At 37.1% G+C, this 15,616-nt stretch overlaps 1 protein-coding gene across 4 annotated transcripts in view; it reads right to left on the bottom strand.

Moving 5' to 3' along the window:
* Window positions 1-15,616, bottom strand: part of OPHN1 (oligophrenin 1) — a 526,945-nt gene that overhangs the window by 357,465 nt on the left and 153,864 nt on the right. For all 4 annotated transcript variants that reach the window (XM_059385802.1, XM_059385799.1, XM_059385801.1 and 1 more), the window contains exon 3: window positions 5,846-5,941. In XM_059385802.1, coding sequence (XP_059241785.1) covers window positions 5,846-5,941 — 96 coding nt within the window. The remainder of the gene's footprint in view (window positions 1-5,845; window positions 5,942-15,616) is intronic.

Raw genomic sequence — 15,616 nt, 5'->3', positions numbered from 1 at the left:
TCATTACAAGCCACAGAGACAGAATATCAATTGCCATCCTATATCCAGTCTGATTTGCTCATTTTCATCACCTGCCAAAACTCGCATAGCCTTTATGCAACCTCTCCGGTCTTTATCTCTGACTCCCCCTCAACTTTTTCCTGTCACATTCAGTGTCTTCCAGTTTTAAGAAAGATATAATTTTACTCCCCTCAACTGTACTTTTGTATATTTGTTTTCTCTGTTGTTTTTTCTTAATTCTCATTCATCCTTTAGAAATCCAACTCAGATCAGGACCAGGACAGGAGAAAGGCAAATTGCAAAATTTGGGAGGCACTCACAAAATGGTGCCCACCTGCACTTTGCATGAACCGGAGAATAAGTGCTTTCTTAAATTTCAGCCCTAGCATCCTCACTTGCCTCACCCTAGCCTTGCATCTAACTTCGGTTATCATTTCCCTGAAAAGCCTTCCTTGTTTATTCTCCCTATCTCACACACACATACACACACACACACACACACATACACACACACACCGCTGTGGAATAGGGGCTACTGTGTGCCTACCTCTATCATAGTACTTATTATATTGTTTTGCAATTGTCTGTATATTCATCTGCCTCCTTTAACAGACTGAGATCCTCGAGGACAGGGAGATTCATTGTATCTCTGAGTCCCCAGTCTATGGCATTTAGTGGATACTTTCCACCTATTTACTAATGAACAAATGCATAGCAGGGTTCCTCAGAAAAGAGCAAGGAGGTTCTCTGATGCCTATGTGGAAAGCACCCACCTTTCTTGCTCCTAGTACTGCAATGATATAGGAAGTTATTTGCATATATTTCTTCCCAAAACTTAACTGAATGGAATTTCCATGATGGCAGGATTCATAGCAGGTGCTCAATAAAAATTAGTTGAATAAATCAGTTGGGCTTTAGGAGACTTTGGTTCTGGCACTATCTTCAACAATCACTAGCCCAACTCTGGACATCAGTTTCCCTATCTGTAGGATTGGCAGGAGTTGTGGTGGGAGGGTTAGTAAACCAGCTTAGTATATTCTCATTTTTTCCCTCTCTCACTGTGTATGTGTGTATGTGTGTGTGCACACACGCTCGCATTCACCTGTCTCTGCCTCTCTCTCATCAGTTTATGTAAAGTGCTTAAAACAAGATGTGGTACTTGGTAAGCACTCTGAAAGTATCAGCTTATTTTTTTTTCACCTGGAAATGCAATTCTTCAAGTAAATTCTTAACCTGCTTCATTTGAGCTTTGGTGGATAGGAGAAATTGAGGATCCAAGGAACAGTTTGAAAAAACCTGAAAACTGACATGGGGTTCCAAAATGCTCACTGATGACTGTGTAGGAATCAGAGCCTGGGGCTCCATTACAGAGATTCCGATTTATTTGATCTAAGAGAGGTCCTGAAACTCTGGATCAATAAGAGCTTCAGGTCACTCTGATGCATATTAGAAATAACTAAGCTAGATACTCTCTAATGTTCTTGGAATATTAATATTTTATTTTACCTTTTCCTTCACAGTTATTCAAGAAATATAACTTCAAACTGAGATTTTCTAAAACTTAGTTTCTACCACCTTCCTGGTAACAACTATGAGATACTGAGCACCAATCATAAGTCAGACACTGAGCCTAATGATTTACATATACTCTCTGGTATATGTACTTAACTGGTTTATTTCCCACAGTCCATGTGAAATAGATTATACTTCCTGCTTTACAGATGAGGAAAACAGAGGCCCAATAAGCTTGGGTAATATTGCTAAAATACCATAGCTAAGAAATCTGAAGTATACACAAAACTACCTAAACACCTGAAATTTCCTTTGGTTACTAAGATATAGAGGTAGAGAAAAAGCCACACAATGCCAATTGAAGGCATAGATGTCTTGCTCTAGAGCAGGGACAAATGTCATCAGGGCAGTGAGACACTTCCTCTCACTTGTCCCTATTACATACAGACTACTCAAGTTAGTTACTAGTGCTGATTATCAAGGGAAGGGACTCTTCAGAGAAGTCTCAGGTTTTACTCACATCCTCTAGGAATCACTTCCATCTCTGTTAGACAACTGGTATCTACAAGGGAGTTAATGGTACTGAGTTGCATTTTGCAGCCATCAACAAAATTCATTATGAAAAGCACTTCAAGGTTCTCTTCACAGATAATATGAAATCTAAATCTCAACCCAAAATTCTATTATAACTGTACTTTTACCAATTTTTCTGGTTAAACAGAAGATCTATCCACTCTGGGCTAGTAGTGTTGACAATTAGAGGGTATGGCACACTCTCCCATCTCAGCTTCCAACACAACTGTTCTTTCCTAGCAGTGCCCTCCCAGTAGGATCGCTAATATTTCTTCTCAAAGCCTACAAAGAGCATCACCTTAAACTGTTGGAGCACTGGTTGTTCTTCTCACTACTACCACAAATCCCAGTTCTCAAAATGGCATACCCAACAAAGATGACTATGTCAGGCCACTTAAAATCTCAAAATCTTTTTTCAGTCCCCATCAATAAAGGTCAATTCATGATTCATCATCCCTAAAGGCAATGACCAGATGATAATTATGAGTTACTGGACTTGGCAGGCAAATGGTAACTGAGTTAAAGTGTTATTGTAAAGCACACATTAAGAAGCAAATGTGTCACAGCTAGCAAACTTACATGGAGCTCACAAACACCCACAAGAACATGGTATCACTGGGGGGTGTTGTTTTGTTTATTTATATTGTTTTATTTTGTTTATAAGCCATCATGCTCAAACTCACACACCTTTTTCCTAAATGGCACTGGTTGACATTTATGGTAAGGTAGGTGTTATACCCTCAGTGGGCCCACCCCTACAGCTCCTTAGGCATTGGTCTCATCCTTTCAAATCTAGTGGGAGGCCACAGGGCCTCTAGACTCTAGGCATCTGATAGAAATGGCAACCCTGATGATCTCTGGATTGGCTTCAGAGTCCTTCTTCTCTTGTCATTGAAAAATACTGCATGTTCATAGCCAAATAGCTGTATGGTCGGGTCTTACAGGGTCTCAGAAGTCAAAGAGTCTTCCTTCATTTTGTCCCATTTTTTTGTTTCCTATAGTCCACCACACCCTTGGTGTTCTCTTTCAAACACAGTCATTTTTTTGTAATATGGACAGGAAGAGAAATGTCCACATCTTGAAATTCTTGTTCCATTTTGTTTAATAATTCCATCTTTAATTCATTTTTCTCCCCTTAGTTTTTAGTAGAAACAGGGGGAACCAAGCCATTCTTTTAACACTTTGCTTAGAAATTTCCTCAGCCAAACATTCAATTTTTTCAGTCAGAAAACACTACCTTCCACAAAACAACAGAATATAAACACAGTTCAGCCAAGTTCTTTGCCTACTTTATAACAAGGATTGCTTTTCTCCATTGTCTAATAACATGTTGTTCATGGAAACTTTCTCTAAGGCTCGCCTCTTTTCTTTCTGAACTCTCACCACAATTGCCTTTAAAATTCCATTCATGGCAATCTAAGCTTTTCTTAGCATGCACTTCCAAACTTTTACAGATTCCTCCCATTACTTAATTCCAAAGCTACCTCATTTTTAGGTATGTGGTACAGCAACACCCCAACTTTTCAGTACCAATTTCTTCTGCCTTACTAAGTTTAGGATGCTATAACAAACTACTATAGACTGGGTGGCTTATAAACAAGAGAAATTTATCTCTCACATTTCTGGAGGTTGGAAATCTGAGAACACGGTGTCAACATAGTTAGGTTCTGGTGAGAGCCCTCTTCAAGGTTGCAGACTGACAACTTCTTGTGTATCTTCACATGATGGAAGGAAGGTAAAAGAGCCCTCTGGTGTCTCTTTTATGAGGACACTAATCCCATTCATGAGGGGTTCCACCTTCATGGCCTAAGTACCTCCCAAAGACTCCAGCTCTTAATACCACCATATCAGGGGTTAATATTTCAACGTGTGAATTTTGGGAAGGACACAGAAACATTCAGTCCATTGCAAAGCACAAAAAAGCAAATATTATATTAACAATGATTAAACAGTTAACATGTATTTAGGCACTGTGCACACTTGGCATTGATCATCTCATCCCTATTTCCATATGAGAAAAATTTACACTTAGAAGGGGAGTCACCTACCCAGGTGATAAGTTCATTATTACACAGATAATAATTTCCAAAGCTAGAGTTCAAATTTGGGCTATCTGACTCTCAAGCCCATGATATTAATTTTTAAATAAGTCATGCCCTTAGACAAAAATAGATTTATAAAATTAAAATGAAGTGAATAAATAATATAAATGCAAATGTGTGCTTCATTATTTATACCACCATATTTACTAAAAGTCATCAATCTTAGTCTCACAAAAGTACTCACTGATGTATTATTTATAATAGTGAAAAACTGGAAATAAGCTAAATAGCTGAATACTATATAAAGTATGGCTCCTATAATAAAAAGATCTGAATGCATCCATTATATTTTTTTACTCAGCAAACATGTACTGAGCATCTACTATATGTTAGGTACTCCTCTACACACTGGGGAAACAACAGTAAATAAAAACAATTCCCTTGCCCCCGCCACCATGAAATATACAAAGAATTTTAAATGCTATCAGAAGATGATTATGATAAAATGTTAGGTTAAAAAGATAAAACTATGTATTTAGCATGAACTAAATTGCATACACATAAAAGAGATACATGTACAAAAGAGAGTTAAAATATAATATGCCAATAGCATTCAATACATTGTTTCTGTACTGGAATATCTTATTATCATAGGTAATTTTATACTTTTATATACGATTCATATTTACTATAATGACCATTAAATAATAATACATTTTTATATTTTAATGCTGGGGTTCATAAATACAACTGCCTAACTAACTTGTTTCAGTGACATTAAAGCATTCGCAATAGTTCTGTGGTTCAATGATCTTGTCTAGCAAATGCTTTACATGAATTCTTTAACTTGCTGGTTACCAAACTTTTTCTTAAATAACCAGAGCAAATATTTTAGGCTTTGAAAGCCATCTAGTCTCTGCCACTTCTATTCAATTTTGTTGTCCTACCACAAAAGTACCCTTAGACAATATTTTTCCCTTAGACAATATTTAAATGAATAAATGTAGCTGTGTTCCAACAAAACCTTAATTTATCGAAAAACAGTGGCAGGCAAGATTTGGGCCAAGGGCCAGAGTTGGCCAACAACACTTTAACTTCATAGTAACTAACACAAAAACAAAGTTCTTTAACTTCCACTGTTCAATCTCTTCCTAGTAACACTCTTGATATTAATATTAACCACATATTATAGATGACAAGACTAAGGCTCAGAAAAAGGAAGTATCTGTCCAATATCACACAACTCACACAGTGAGTTGTTAAATTCAATTCCCAAGAGGTTATGTCAAATGTCCTGTTGTCGGAAAAGCTGGACCTATATAAATGCTACTTTTAAACATTCTAGAGTTTATTCCTTGGAGGACTGTTACTCTAAATCATTTTGGAATTTTTTTCAAAAAAAAATCACCTTTACTTTATCCTTCACAAAAATATCTATTTTCATGTATTAGATTCTTTAAAGAAAAAGTCCCCTGCAGACTGACTGAGTCAAAGACCTCAGTGGAGGCTTAAGGGATATCTTTTTATTGCTTTTGTGTGAGAGGGGAATGGGACTGGAAAACAGTGTTTCTCTATCCTTCTTAAGCAGCCTCCCATGAGATTGGCACTAGACCACAGAGGATGAAGATGTCCAAGTTTCCTGTATCCAGAAACCTAGGAGACTCATGGTTTCAGAACTGCCTCAAGAGGCACAAGGCCACATGCAGCTGAAGACTTACCAATGTTAATCTCATCATCAGTCAGAGTGTCTCCAATAAAATCAAACTGAAAGGACTGAAGTGTCTGAGAAAATTTCTGAACAGCTGAAGAATAATCTGCAAAGTAAGAGAAACAGAAGAAATTGTCAAGACTGTCCTTTAACTGATTTACTCATATCTGTTAGGGCTGATAGGACAAAAGCAAAGAGAAGTGCTCCCAGTAGTTAGCAACTTGCATTTAATAAAGTTAAACAATGAATTTTGGAACACTGAAAAAATAAAATAAAATTTAAAAAATAAATAATTAAAGTTTAACAAAATATTAAAACTTCAGTAGAAGATTCGAGGAACTAAACCCATTAAAGAGGAAGGAGGGCAGTTTAGTGAAGTCCTTCTTTTAAATTATGAGATATGTTTTAATCTCAATTCCTGTCCTCTCTGACTCCTTCTATCCAAAGCCCATAAGAATTAAAACTACTTAGTTTTACTCCTTAAAGAGTCTCCTTAAGCATTAATTGAGCACCAATTATGGGTAATGGACTAAATGTTTTCTTACCTCTCACCAAACAAATACCCACAAACATTCTACAAAGGAAAAAGCTGAATTTTGGAGTTGTGGTACTCAAGGGCCCTAAGCTAGCCAGCAGTGTCAAAAGTAGAAGCCAGACAGTCTTTCTGTTTCTCTAGGGCCTTTTCCATGGCAACACAGGCACAACCTGGATATTTTACACATTAACCATATGGCAGCCTGGGTTAGGTTACGATCAGGCAGGACAACAAATTTAACTTGTTCACAGAGTATTCAGCAAGGGACCTTACCTGAAGTAAGGAAGCAATTAATGAAAAACCTCAGGGTCGTAAGGCCAGACAAATGCTTATATTTTGGGGGAATAATTTTAAATTTTATTAAATGAAAGTCTAATGAAGGTACAAAACTAAATAATATTTAGCTAGCCTTTTGACATATCTCTAGTGAAATTTTAAAAATATTTCCTTCACAAAGAGGTCCAGCCACTCTCCAGCCTTGCTACTCTCAGTGGTTCTCAGAGCAGAATCATTATCACCTGGAAGCTTTATGGAAATACACATTCCCAGATCAAACCCCAGACTTACTGAATCACAAAATGCAGTTTCATATAATCCCTAGGGGATTCATATGTCCTTTAATGTTCAAGGAGCACTGCTCTCATTAATTAAAGTAATCCATTAGACCATCTTCTAGGAAAGCTCAAAATTTTGGTTATTTTTGGTTCCTTTTTTTCTATTTCTTCTTTAACTCCATAGTTTCATCATCCTTCACCTTTACATCTATGAGATACATAGGTCTATGAGAGTTTTTGCTCTCAGACCAACAGAAAGGGAGACAATACAGACAATATCTATTCCTTTCAATAAAAAGCTAACATGGTTAAGCACAAACACAATAAAACATGTTCAGACCTTTGGTTGGAACAGATTAACCTGCCTAGAATTTTATTGCCATCTTGTTTACATCCCATTTCCAGAAAAGCTTATTTTCAGTATTTAGAGCCTTGAGCCTTTGAACACATCATTGGCAAGAAGGAGGTAGAGAGAGGAGGACGTGAAGCAGAAGTAGCAGAGAGAGAAGCAGGAGAAAGAGGAGAAGGAGGAGAGGAGTGCCTGGGTGGCTCAGTCAGTTAGCACGGCGCCTGGTACACCAGTGTTCAATACATGGTAGCTTTCGTTTTACTAATACTTAATACATTAACTGGAGACAAATAAAGGATCAGTGACTTTTAAAAAAAAAAAGTGTCTGACTCATGATTTCATCTCAGGTCATGATCTCATGGGTAGTGGGATTGAGCCCTGTTTCAGGTTCCAAGCTCAGCATGGAGTCTGCTTGAGAATTTCTCTCTCCCTCTCCCTCTGCCCCTCCCCCCACTTGCTCTCTCTCTCTCTCAAATAAATAAATAAATATTTTTTAAAAAGAAGAGAAAGAAGAAGAAGAAATGTTTTACAAAGAATAGGGACTGCAGACTAGGTTACCATGCCTTCACAAATTTCCACACTTTGCAGTAACATTTTCTACTTCAAATCTGGTCCACACCAATGTATTTTTCATATTTCATCAGCAAAGAGAATGCAAAACTGGCTCCATGGCTGGAAAATAATAACTTTTCTCTGGTCTCCTTGGCCAGCAGCAGAAAAGGACAAGCCTGGAACTCCCCCATGTGCTTTCTGTGTCACTCAAGGAAATTAAATAAGAATATTCTTTATATTGCCCTTTCACAAATACCTGGATTCTTTCAGTTTTTTTCTTGATAAAACAAGGTATAGTCAATAACCACTCCTCTTTTAGAATTATCTGAACATCTCAGAAACCACAAATATTATGATTTTTTTACAGTTATATTATTTTGTAAGTGAAGCCATGGGATAAGAAAGGAGCTGCATTAATTTCCATTTTCATTATTTGCACCAACTTCTATTCTCCAGACCTTTGGTCTGATTGAAAACACTACTTTACATTTGCACAGAGCTTGAAAAAGTTTATGAAGGACTTACCAAAAGCACTCTCATTTATTCCTCTTGAATACACAAAGGTAGGTATTACCATATTTACCTTATAAACAAACAAAAAACGAGACAATGCAGAGACAAATCACATTCACAAATATGAACAAGCATAAATTGGGAGCTCTTCATTAAAAGAAAGTCTCATATATTCAGCCTCTGTACTAAGAAAAGTGTCAGGAATGAGCCATGTATTTCAGATAAATGAGTTGGGTAACTATTGGACTCCAAAGAATCAATAGATAACATAGAAATGCTTGTTATGTATGAGGCATTTATTTCCTTATTAAAATAAAATTTACTACATCATTCTAGACCATGTAAAATCATTATTTTATCTTCCCTAATACTTCTGCATCCCTGTCCACCAAGCTTCTATCTCATAATTGTTCAAGATATCTTTGAGGATTCTCTCTACACCACCTTCTTATTCATGGGATTTCTATGTTTTTCCCTCACTCCTTCTAGAATGTAGCTGGATAGTTTATTTTAGGCAACTGAAGTTTTCTGGGAATACGGTAGAATAAACAGGATTAATTAGGCAGGTAATTAATGCTGTACAGAAACCAATTTACTTATCACTCTTCTGTTCTATGGAATCATAATGGAATATACTCTTATATCTAGATTACTTTGGTCTGCACAATATCTTAGAAATTCATCTATCTGTAATTCATTATTTTTGTTGCTGAGTAGGTTCCATTGGATAAATATACCATTATTCATTCATTCACCTATTTATGGACATTGTGCTGTTTCTAGTTTTTCACTATTGTGAAGAATGTTACTTTAAAAATTCATGTATAAATCTTTCTAGGACATACATTTTTACTTATCTTGGGTAAATACATAAGGGTCCAATAAATGGGTTTTAAGATTAGTTGTAAGTGTATCTTACAACATATAAGAAAATGTCAAACTGTTTTCCAAAGTCAATGTACTATTTTGTACTCTTATAACAATATATGAGAATTTCAATTGATCCACATATCTTCCAACATCTGGTAACTTACCTTAAAATCTTTTTAGTAAAGTATTGCAGACATACAATGTTATATTAGTTTTATGTTTACAACATAGTGACTCAATAACTCTATACATTATGCTATGCTCACAAGTATAGCTACCATCTGTCACCATATAATGCTATTAAAACGCCACTCACTATATTCCCTATGTTGTACCTTTCATCCCAGTGATTTATTCATTCCATAGCTACAAGCCTGCACCTCCCACTCTCTTTCACTCATTTTGCCCATTCCCCCACTCACCTCTAGTCTGGCAACCACCAGTTCCTTCTCTGTGTTTGTGGGTCTGTTTCTGCTCCTTTTTCCCCCACTATGAGTGAAATCATATGATATTTGTCTTTCTCTGACCTATTTCACTTAGCATAATCCTCTCTAGCTCCATCCATGTTGTAATAAATGGCAATATTTCATTCCTTTTTATGGCTGAGTAATATTTCATTGTATGCATATACCACATCTCCTTTATCCATTCGTCCATTGATGGACACTTGAGTTCCTTCCATATCTTGCCTATTGTGAATAAAGCTACACTAAAAATCTGATAACTGACTTTTTAATTTTAACCATTTCAATGGCTGTGTGGTGGTATCTCACTATAGTTTTAGTTTGCATTTTCTTGATGACTAATGGTGCTAAGTAGTTTATCATTTACTTGTTGGGTATTTATCTTTTTTCATGAAGGGTCTGTTAAAATTCTTGCCAGTTTTATAACTGGATTTTTGTCTTCTTATTGCTGAGCTACTGAGGTATAAGACTTCTTTATAAATCCTGGATACAACTTTTTTCTGTAATATATATTATAAAAAACAGATTATATAATATATATGACAGATTATATAATATATATGATATTCTCTAATAAACTAAAGGTTTAAGAATCTAAGGATCCTCTGTTCAAGATAAAAGACTAAATCTTGATTATACCAGTGTACTTTGCTGTGCATTAAGTATAGTCAATCAGATCACTCTTTCCCCAGCTCTGCTGTAGCACTGAAAATCAACAGTATCACAACAATGATAGCTGTGAAAACCAACAGGCTAGCAGCCACCAGAGAGGGCAGAATGGGGCTGGAGTTTCACAAGGCTGCACTCTTACAGAACTATCACTATTTGTCCATTTTAACAGGTCCTGAAGGCTCCATTCTTAAGGCTTGTCTCTGTCTTAACCTAAAGCTCATTCTGTATAAACAGTGCTTGGGGGGGGGCATTTGTCAAAAATAATCATCTCAAGTTTTTAAAATTGTAGTAGCCCAAAGGAAATGTAAAAGTTGGAGTTATCAAGAGGTTGACCAAAATATTTGCTTGCATATATAAATTGTGATTTATAAGAAATATATATTTGATCAATTCAGATGCCTAGAATATATTTCTCATATATATTTTGTCTTCATCCACCATTCCCAGCTCACAGCTCCCAAAACCCTTGAAATTTCCTAAGTGATGACAGCCATGAAATTGCCTTTTGTTAGGTTAATGGCATGACTTTTAGACCACACCTAAAAATGGGGACTGGTTGTCAGGACAACTAACCATGTGATTAGAGCATTAGAACTCTCATTCTCACTCTCATTCTCACTCCCCTGACCTCTGGAGGGAGAGAGGCTGGAGGTTGAATCAACCACCAATGAATGATCAATCATGCCTATGTAACAAAACCTCCATAAAAACCCAAAAGAAACTTCCAGATTAGTAAACATGTAGAGAAGTGGGGAGAATGGTATGCTCAGACAGGGCATGGAAGCTCCACACCCTTCTCCCATAATATGCCTTATATATACCTTCTATATGGCTGTTCTTATGTTATATTCCTTTATAATAAAACTGTATTCTAGTAAGTAAAATATTTCTTTGAGTTCTGTGAGTCTTTCTAGAAAATTAATCAAACCTAATAAGGGCATTGTTGGAACCTCTAGTTTACAGCCAGTTGATCAAAAGAACTGGACTTGTGACAGATATCTGAAAGCATTAGTGCAGTGTTGTACAACTGAAAACTTAACCTGTAGAATCTGGTTTCCAGGGAGATAGTGTCATCTACCTGGTATTGATATGATATATGATAGTAGGACATGATATATCATATCATGATATGATATGATATGATATATGATAGTAGGACATCTACCTGGTATTCAGAGAATTGCTTGTTAGTGTGGGGAATCCACTCCCAAAAATACATTGGAATTGGGTCCAGGAACCCAAAATGCTTCATAAAGATTTAGAGAATGACAATTTGGAGAATAACATGTGCACATGACCTATGCAAAGCAACAACCTATCCCTAAAAAATCTAGAAAGACATGTGCATGTGAAGGTATGTGTGCACACCCCAGGCTGTGTCTATGTCCATGAAAGGTTTGAGATGGACCCAGTCGCTCACTTCTATCTGAACTGAACGCCCTGAACAAGCAGGGAGAGAATGGTAGGCAGAGTTGCAAACTGACATAACATACACCAACACAGCCCTTCACCAAAGGCTAGGAAACTTGCTGCCTCAAGGTATCTCATGGAATCCTTATCCAATCAGTAGGTGATCACTAAGCTAAACTACCAAAGACTTCAGCAGTTAAACACAATAAAAATATAGAATTTAATACAGAATTTGTTCAAGAAGGAAAACAAGGAAACAACAACACATAAACCATGGGGAAAGAGAGAGGTTCTCATTTCAAGAATTGTCACATTACATAATATTAAATGCATACTTTTCAATAAGAAATTAGGAGATACACAGAAACAGGAAACTTTGACTAACTAAAAAAAAAAAAAAAATGTAATCAACAGAAACTGTCCATGAGGAAGCCCATGTTTACTAGACAAAGATTTTAAATGAGCTATTCTAAATATATTCAAAGAATCAAAGAGCACCATATCTAAAAAAACTAAAGGAGAAAATGAGAAAAATGTCTCAACAAATACAGAATATCAATAGTGAATTGAAGAATACTTTTAAAGAATCCACTAAAAATTCTGTAGTTAAAAAAACACAATAACAGACATGGAAAATTTACTACATAACCTTAAGATTAGAATTGGGCAGACAGAAGAATCAGTGAAGCTAAATAGAGGTCAACTGAGACTACCAAATCTACAGAACAGAAAGAAAAAAGAAGGCAGAAAAATCAACAGACTCTCAGAGACCTACAAGGCACCATAAACATAACAACACACACAATGGGAACCTAGAATAGGAAAGGGAGACGAAGAAAGAATATTTGCCACATTTGATAAAAATTAAAAATCATCTTCATTCCCAAAAAGCTCAATAAACACCTAAAGAAAGATAAACTCAGACATACATACCTAAAACTATCACAGTCAACTGCTGAAAGATAGAGACAAAATCTTTTAAAAAGGCAAAAGAAAAAACTCTTCATCAACAAGGAATCCTCAGAAAATTACCAGCTGAATTTTTCATCAGGAATCATGAAGGATCAGAGAGTAAAGTAGCATACTCAAAATACCAGGGTAGAGGGAACTATCAAGATAATGAGTAAGGGACAGGCGAGGCTAGGAAGTGGAAGACAGGTAGGGAGCTACATGACTAGTATCAAAGAAATCCCAGATGTGAAGAAATGTTATAGATGAGATTAACCAGAGAGAAGGGAAGGTAACAAATCCACCACTTTTGTTCTAAATATAGACAGGATAGTCTCATGATATTTACAAATCTATCATGTTTGTTTTTACATGTTATTGACAAGATATGGTCAGATTTCTATAAAAGACAGACCATAAAAGCCCTCAGTGGCAACCCATTCAGGACCTCTCTCACACTACAGAGCTCACACTACAGAGCTCCTTTTCTTTACTTTCTATTCTCAACTTTACTTAATAAATTTTCACCTCACTTCACCCTTTTGTGTCCAGGAAGATTCATTCCTCGACTCTGTGAGACAAAAACCCTGCAACAATAATATTGTACATCTAGCAAAATTAAATTTCAAAAGTGAAGATATTCCCAGATAAACAAAAACTGAATTAGTTGCTAGTATATCTACCCTACACTAAATACTAAAGAGAGTCTACCAGGCTAAAATCAAAGATAAATAAACCAGTATTTGGGACTATGCAGTCAGAACAGAAAGACCCTAGGTTGGTCTAGACTGATGAATAAAATACAATAACTATCAAATCATCTTAAATACCCAAGAAATCAACCTCAACACTAACAGAACAAACTTCACAACTAAAGGGAGAGAAAAGACCACACTGAAGAAGGTAGGAAGTGGGGAGACATGGTTTGAGGGAGAAATGGATCATGTGTGCTGCAGATGAGAGGGAGCCATGGTCACAGAGAAGGGGGAGAGAGAAGCACACAAGGGAACACACAAGGAGAATGTTTTCCCAAAGCCATTGATTGGGGAATGTGTGGGGGGTGTTGAGTTTCCTGAGTTCTTGTAACCAGTAGGGCTTAAAGTTTGGAGTTTTGGATGTCGGCAGGGTTGGCTGGTATGAGACTGGAGGGAACTGCACCGCTGCTGGAGTGAGGGCAGGCAAAAAAAAGGGGGGGGGGAGGCAGACAGCCTGGAAAAAGCAATCTGAAAAATATCTGGGACACACAGAGGGGAGATTTTTCATTCTACTGTGAGTGATTCCCTGAGAGACCTTGCTCACAGAGATGTTTCTGTGGGGACAAAAGAGCAGACTGGTCCCATTCCATTCCCTCTCCCCTTAGCATAAACACAGAGCCATTTGCAGGAAGCAGCACAGGGCCTACACAGGTTGCCTGACTTGATTACAACAATTTTCACCTCTGTGCTCTGGCGGGACTACCCTGCTCAGTCAAGATTGTCTCAGTCCCAGCATGGCAGGACCCTCCCCCCCAAAGTCCAGCATAATCCCCTACCCATAACAGTTCCTTAAAGCATGCAGTATTAAAAGTCAACAGTCTTGACAGAATTAGAGCCCAAAGGTCAGTGGGCTGCTCCTGGTGAGAAGTAGTCAAAAAAAACCTTGAGGCAGACAACAGGGAAACAAAAATCTCAAAAATCTCTGGGGCACAAAGGGGAAGATTATTCACTCTTCTCAGAGTGCTTCTCTAAGAGGCAGCCTTCAGTGAGACACCTCTCCAGGAACAAAGAAGCTGGCTAGAGCCATTTCCCTTCCCCCTCCAGCATAAATGCAGAGATACCTGCAGGAAGGAGCTCAGAGCTGACACAGGTTGCCTAACTTGTTTATACCAACTCTTGGATCTCTGCACTTTGGTGGGACTGCCCTTCTCCATCAAGCTTGACCCAGTCCCAGAGTGCAGGCCATTCTCCCAGACCAGAAGAAAACCCTACTAACACCATGTCTCCTGACTAGAGTTCCAAATGCTTTAGTTCTAGATAAAATAGGATCCACTCTTTTTGCATGAGCGCACTGCAGCATACATAGTTAAAATTGCCATACTCTGGCCAAGGACTAAATACTGCCCACTGCAGGCAAGGAGAGGTTTACTAATGACTGGCATAAAATATAGAGCAGACAAAACATAACAACAGAGCAGAGAAGCACACACTCTGAAGTGCCAAGCCCAGGACACTACATGACCACTTCTTCATAAAGCCATTACTCTCAAGAACAGGAAACAGAACAGGCTTTTCTAACACACAGGAGAAGACAATGACTTAGACAAAATGATAAGATAGAGGAATTTATTGCAAATGAAAGAATAAGATGTGGTCTTGGGCAGAGTTCTAAACAAAGCATATATAAGTAACATAATTGATAGAGAATTTAAAGCAACATTCATAAGGATACTCACTGGACTTGAAAAAAGAATGGAAGGCAACTAGGAGAATTTTACCAAAGATATAAAAGTTAAAGAGGAATCATTCAGAAATGAACAATGCAATAACTGAGACTGGAAAGAAGCTTAATGCAATGAACAAAAGACTGAAAGGAGATTTATGAAACACAAGAATAGACTTAGTGATCCCATCAATTGTAATAACATTCATTTTACAGGAGTCACAGAAGAGGAAAAGAGAGAAAGATAGGCAGAATATTTATTTGAGGAAATAATAGGTAAAAAGTTCCTTAATTTAGGAAGGAAAGAGACATCCAGATCTAGAAGACAGTGAGAACACCCATTACAATTAACAAAAGCAGGTCAAAACCAAGATATGTTACAATTAAATATAGTAATAAAGGAAAAAAAAAACTCTTAAAAGCAGCAAGACAAAGGAAGTCCCTAACTTACAAGACAAGATGCATAAGGATAACTGCTGCCCTAGCAACAGAAACT

The sequence above is a fragment of the Mustela nigripes genome, chromosome X (assembly GCF_022355385.1).
Source record: "Mustela nigripes isolate SB6536 chromosome X, MUSNIG.SB6536, whole genome shotgun sequence".
Classification (NCBI taxonomy): Eukaryota; Metazoa; Chordata; class Mammalia; order Carnivora; family Mustelidae; genus Mustela; species Mustela nigripes.
This window is presented reverse-complemented; position numbering and strand designations above follow the sequence as displayed.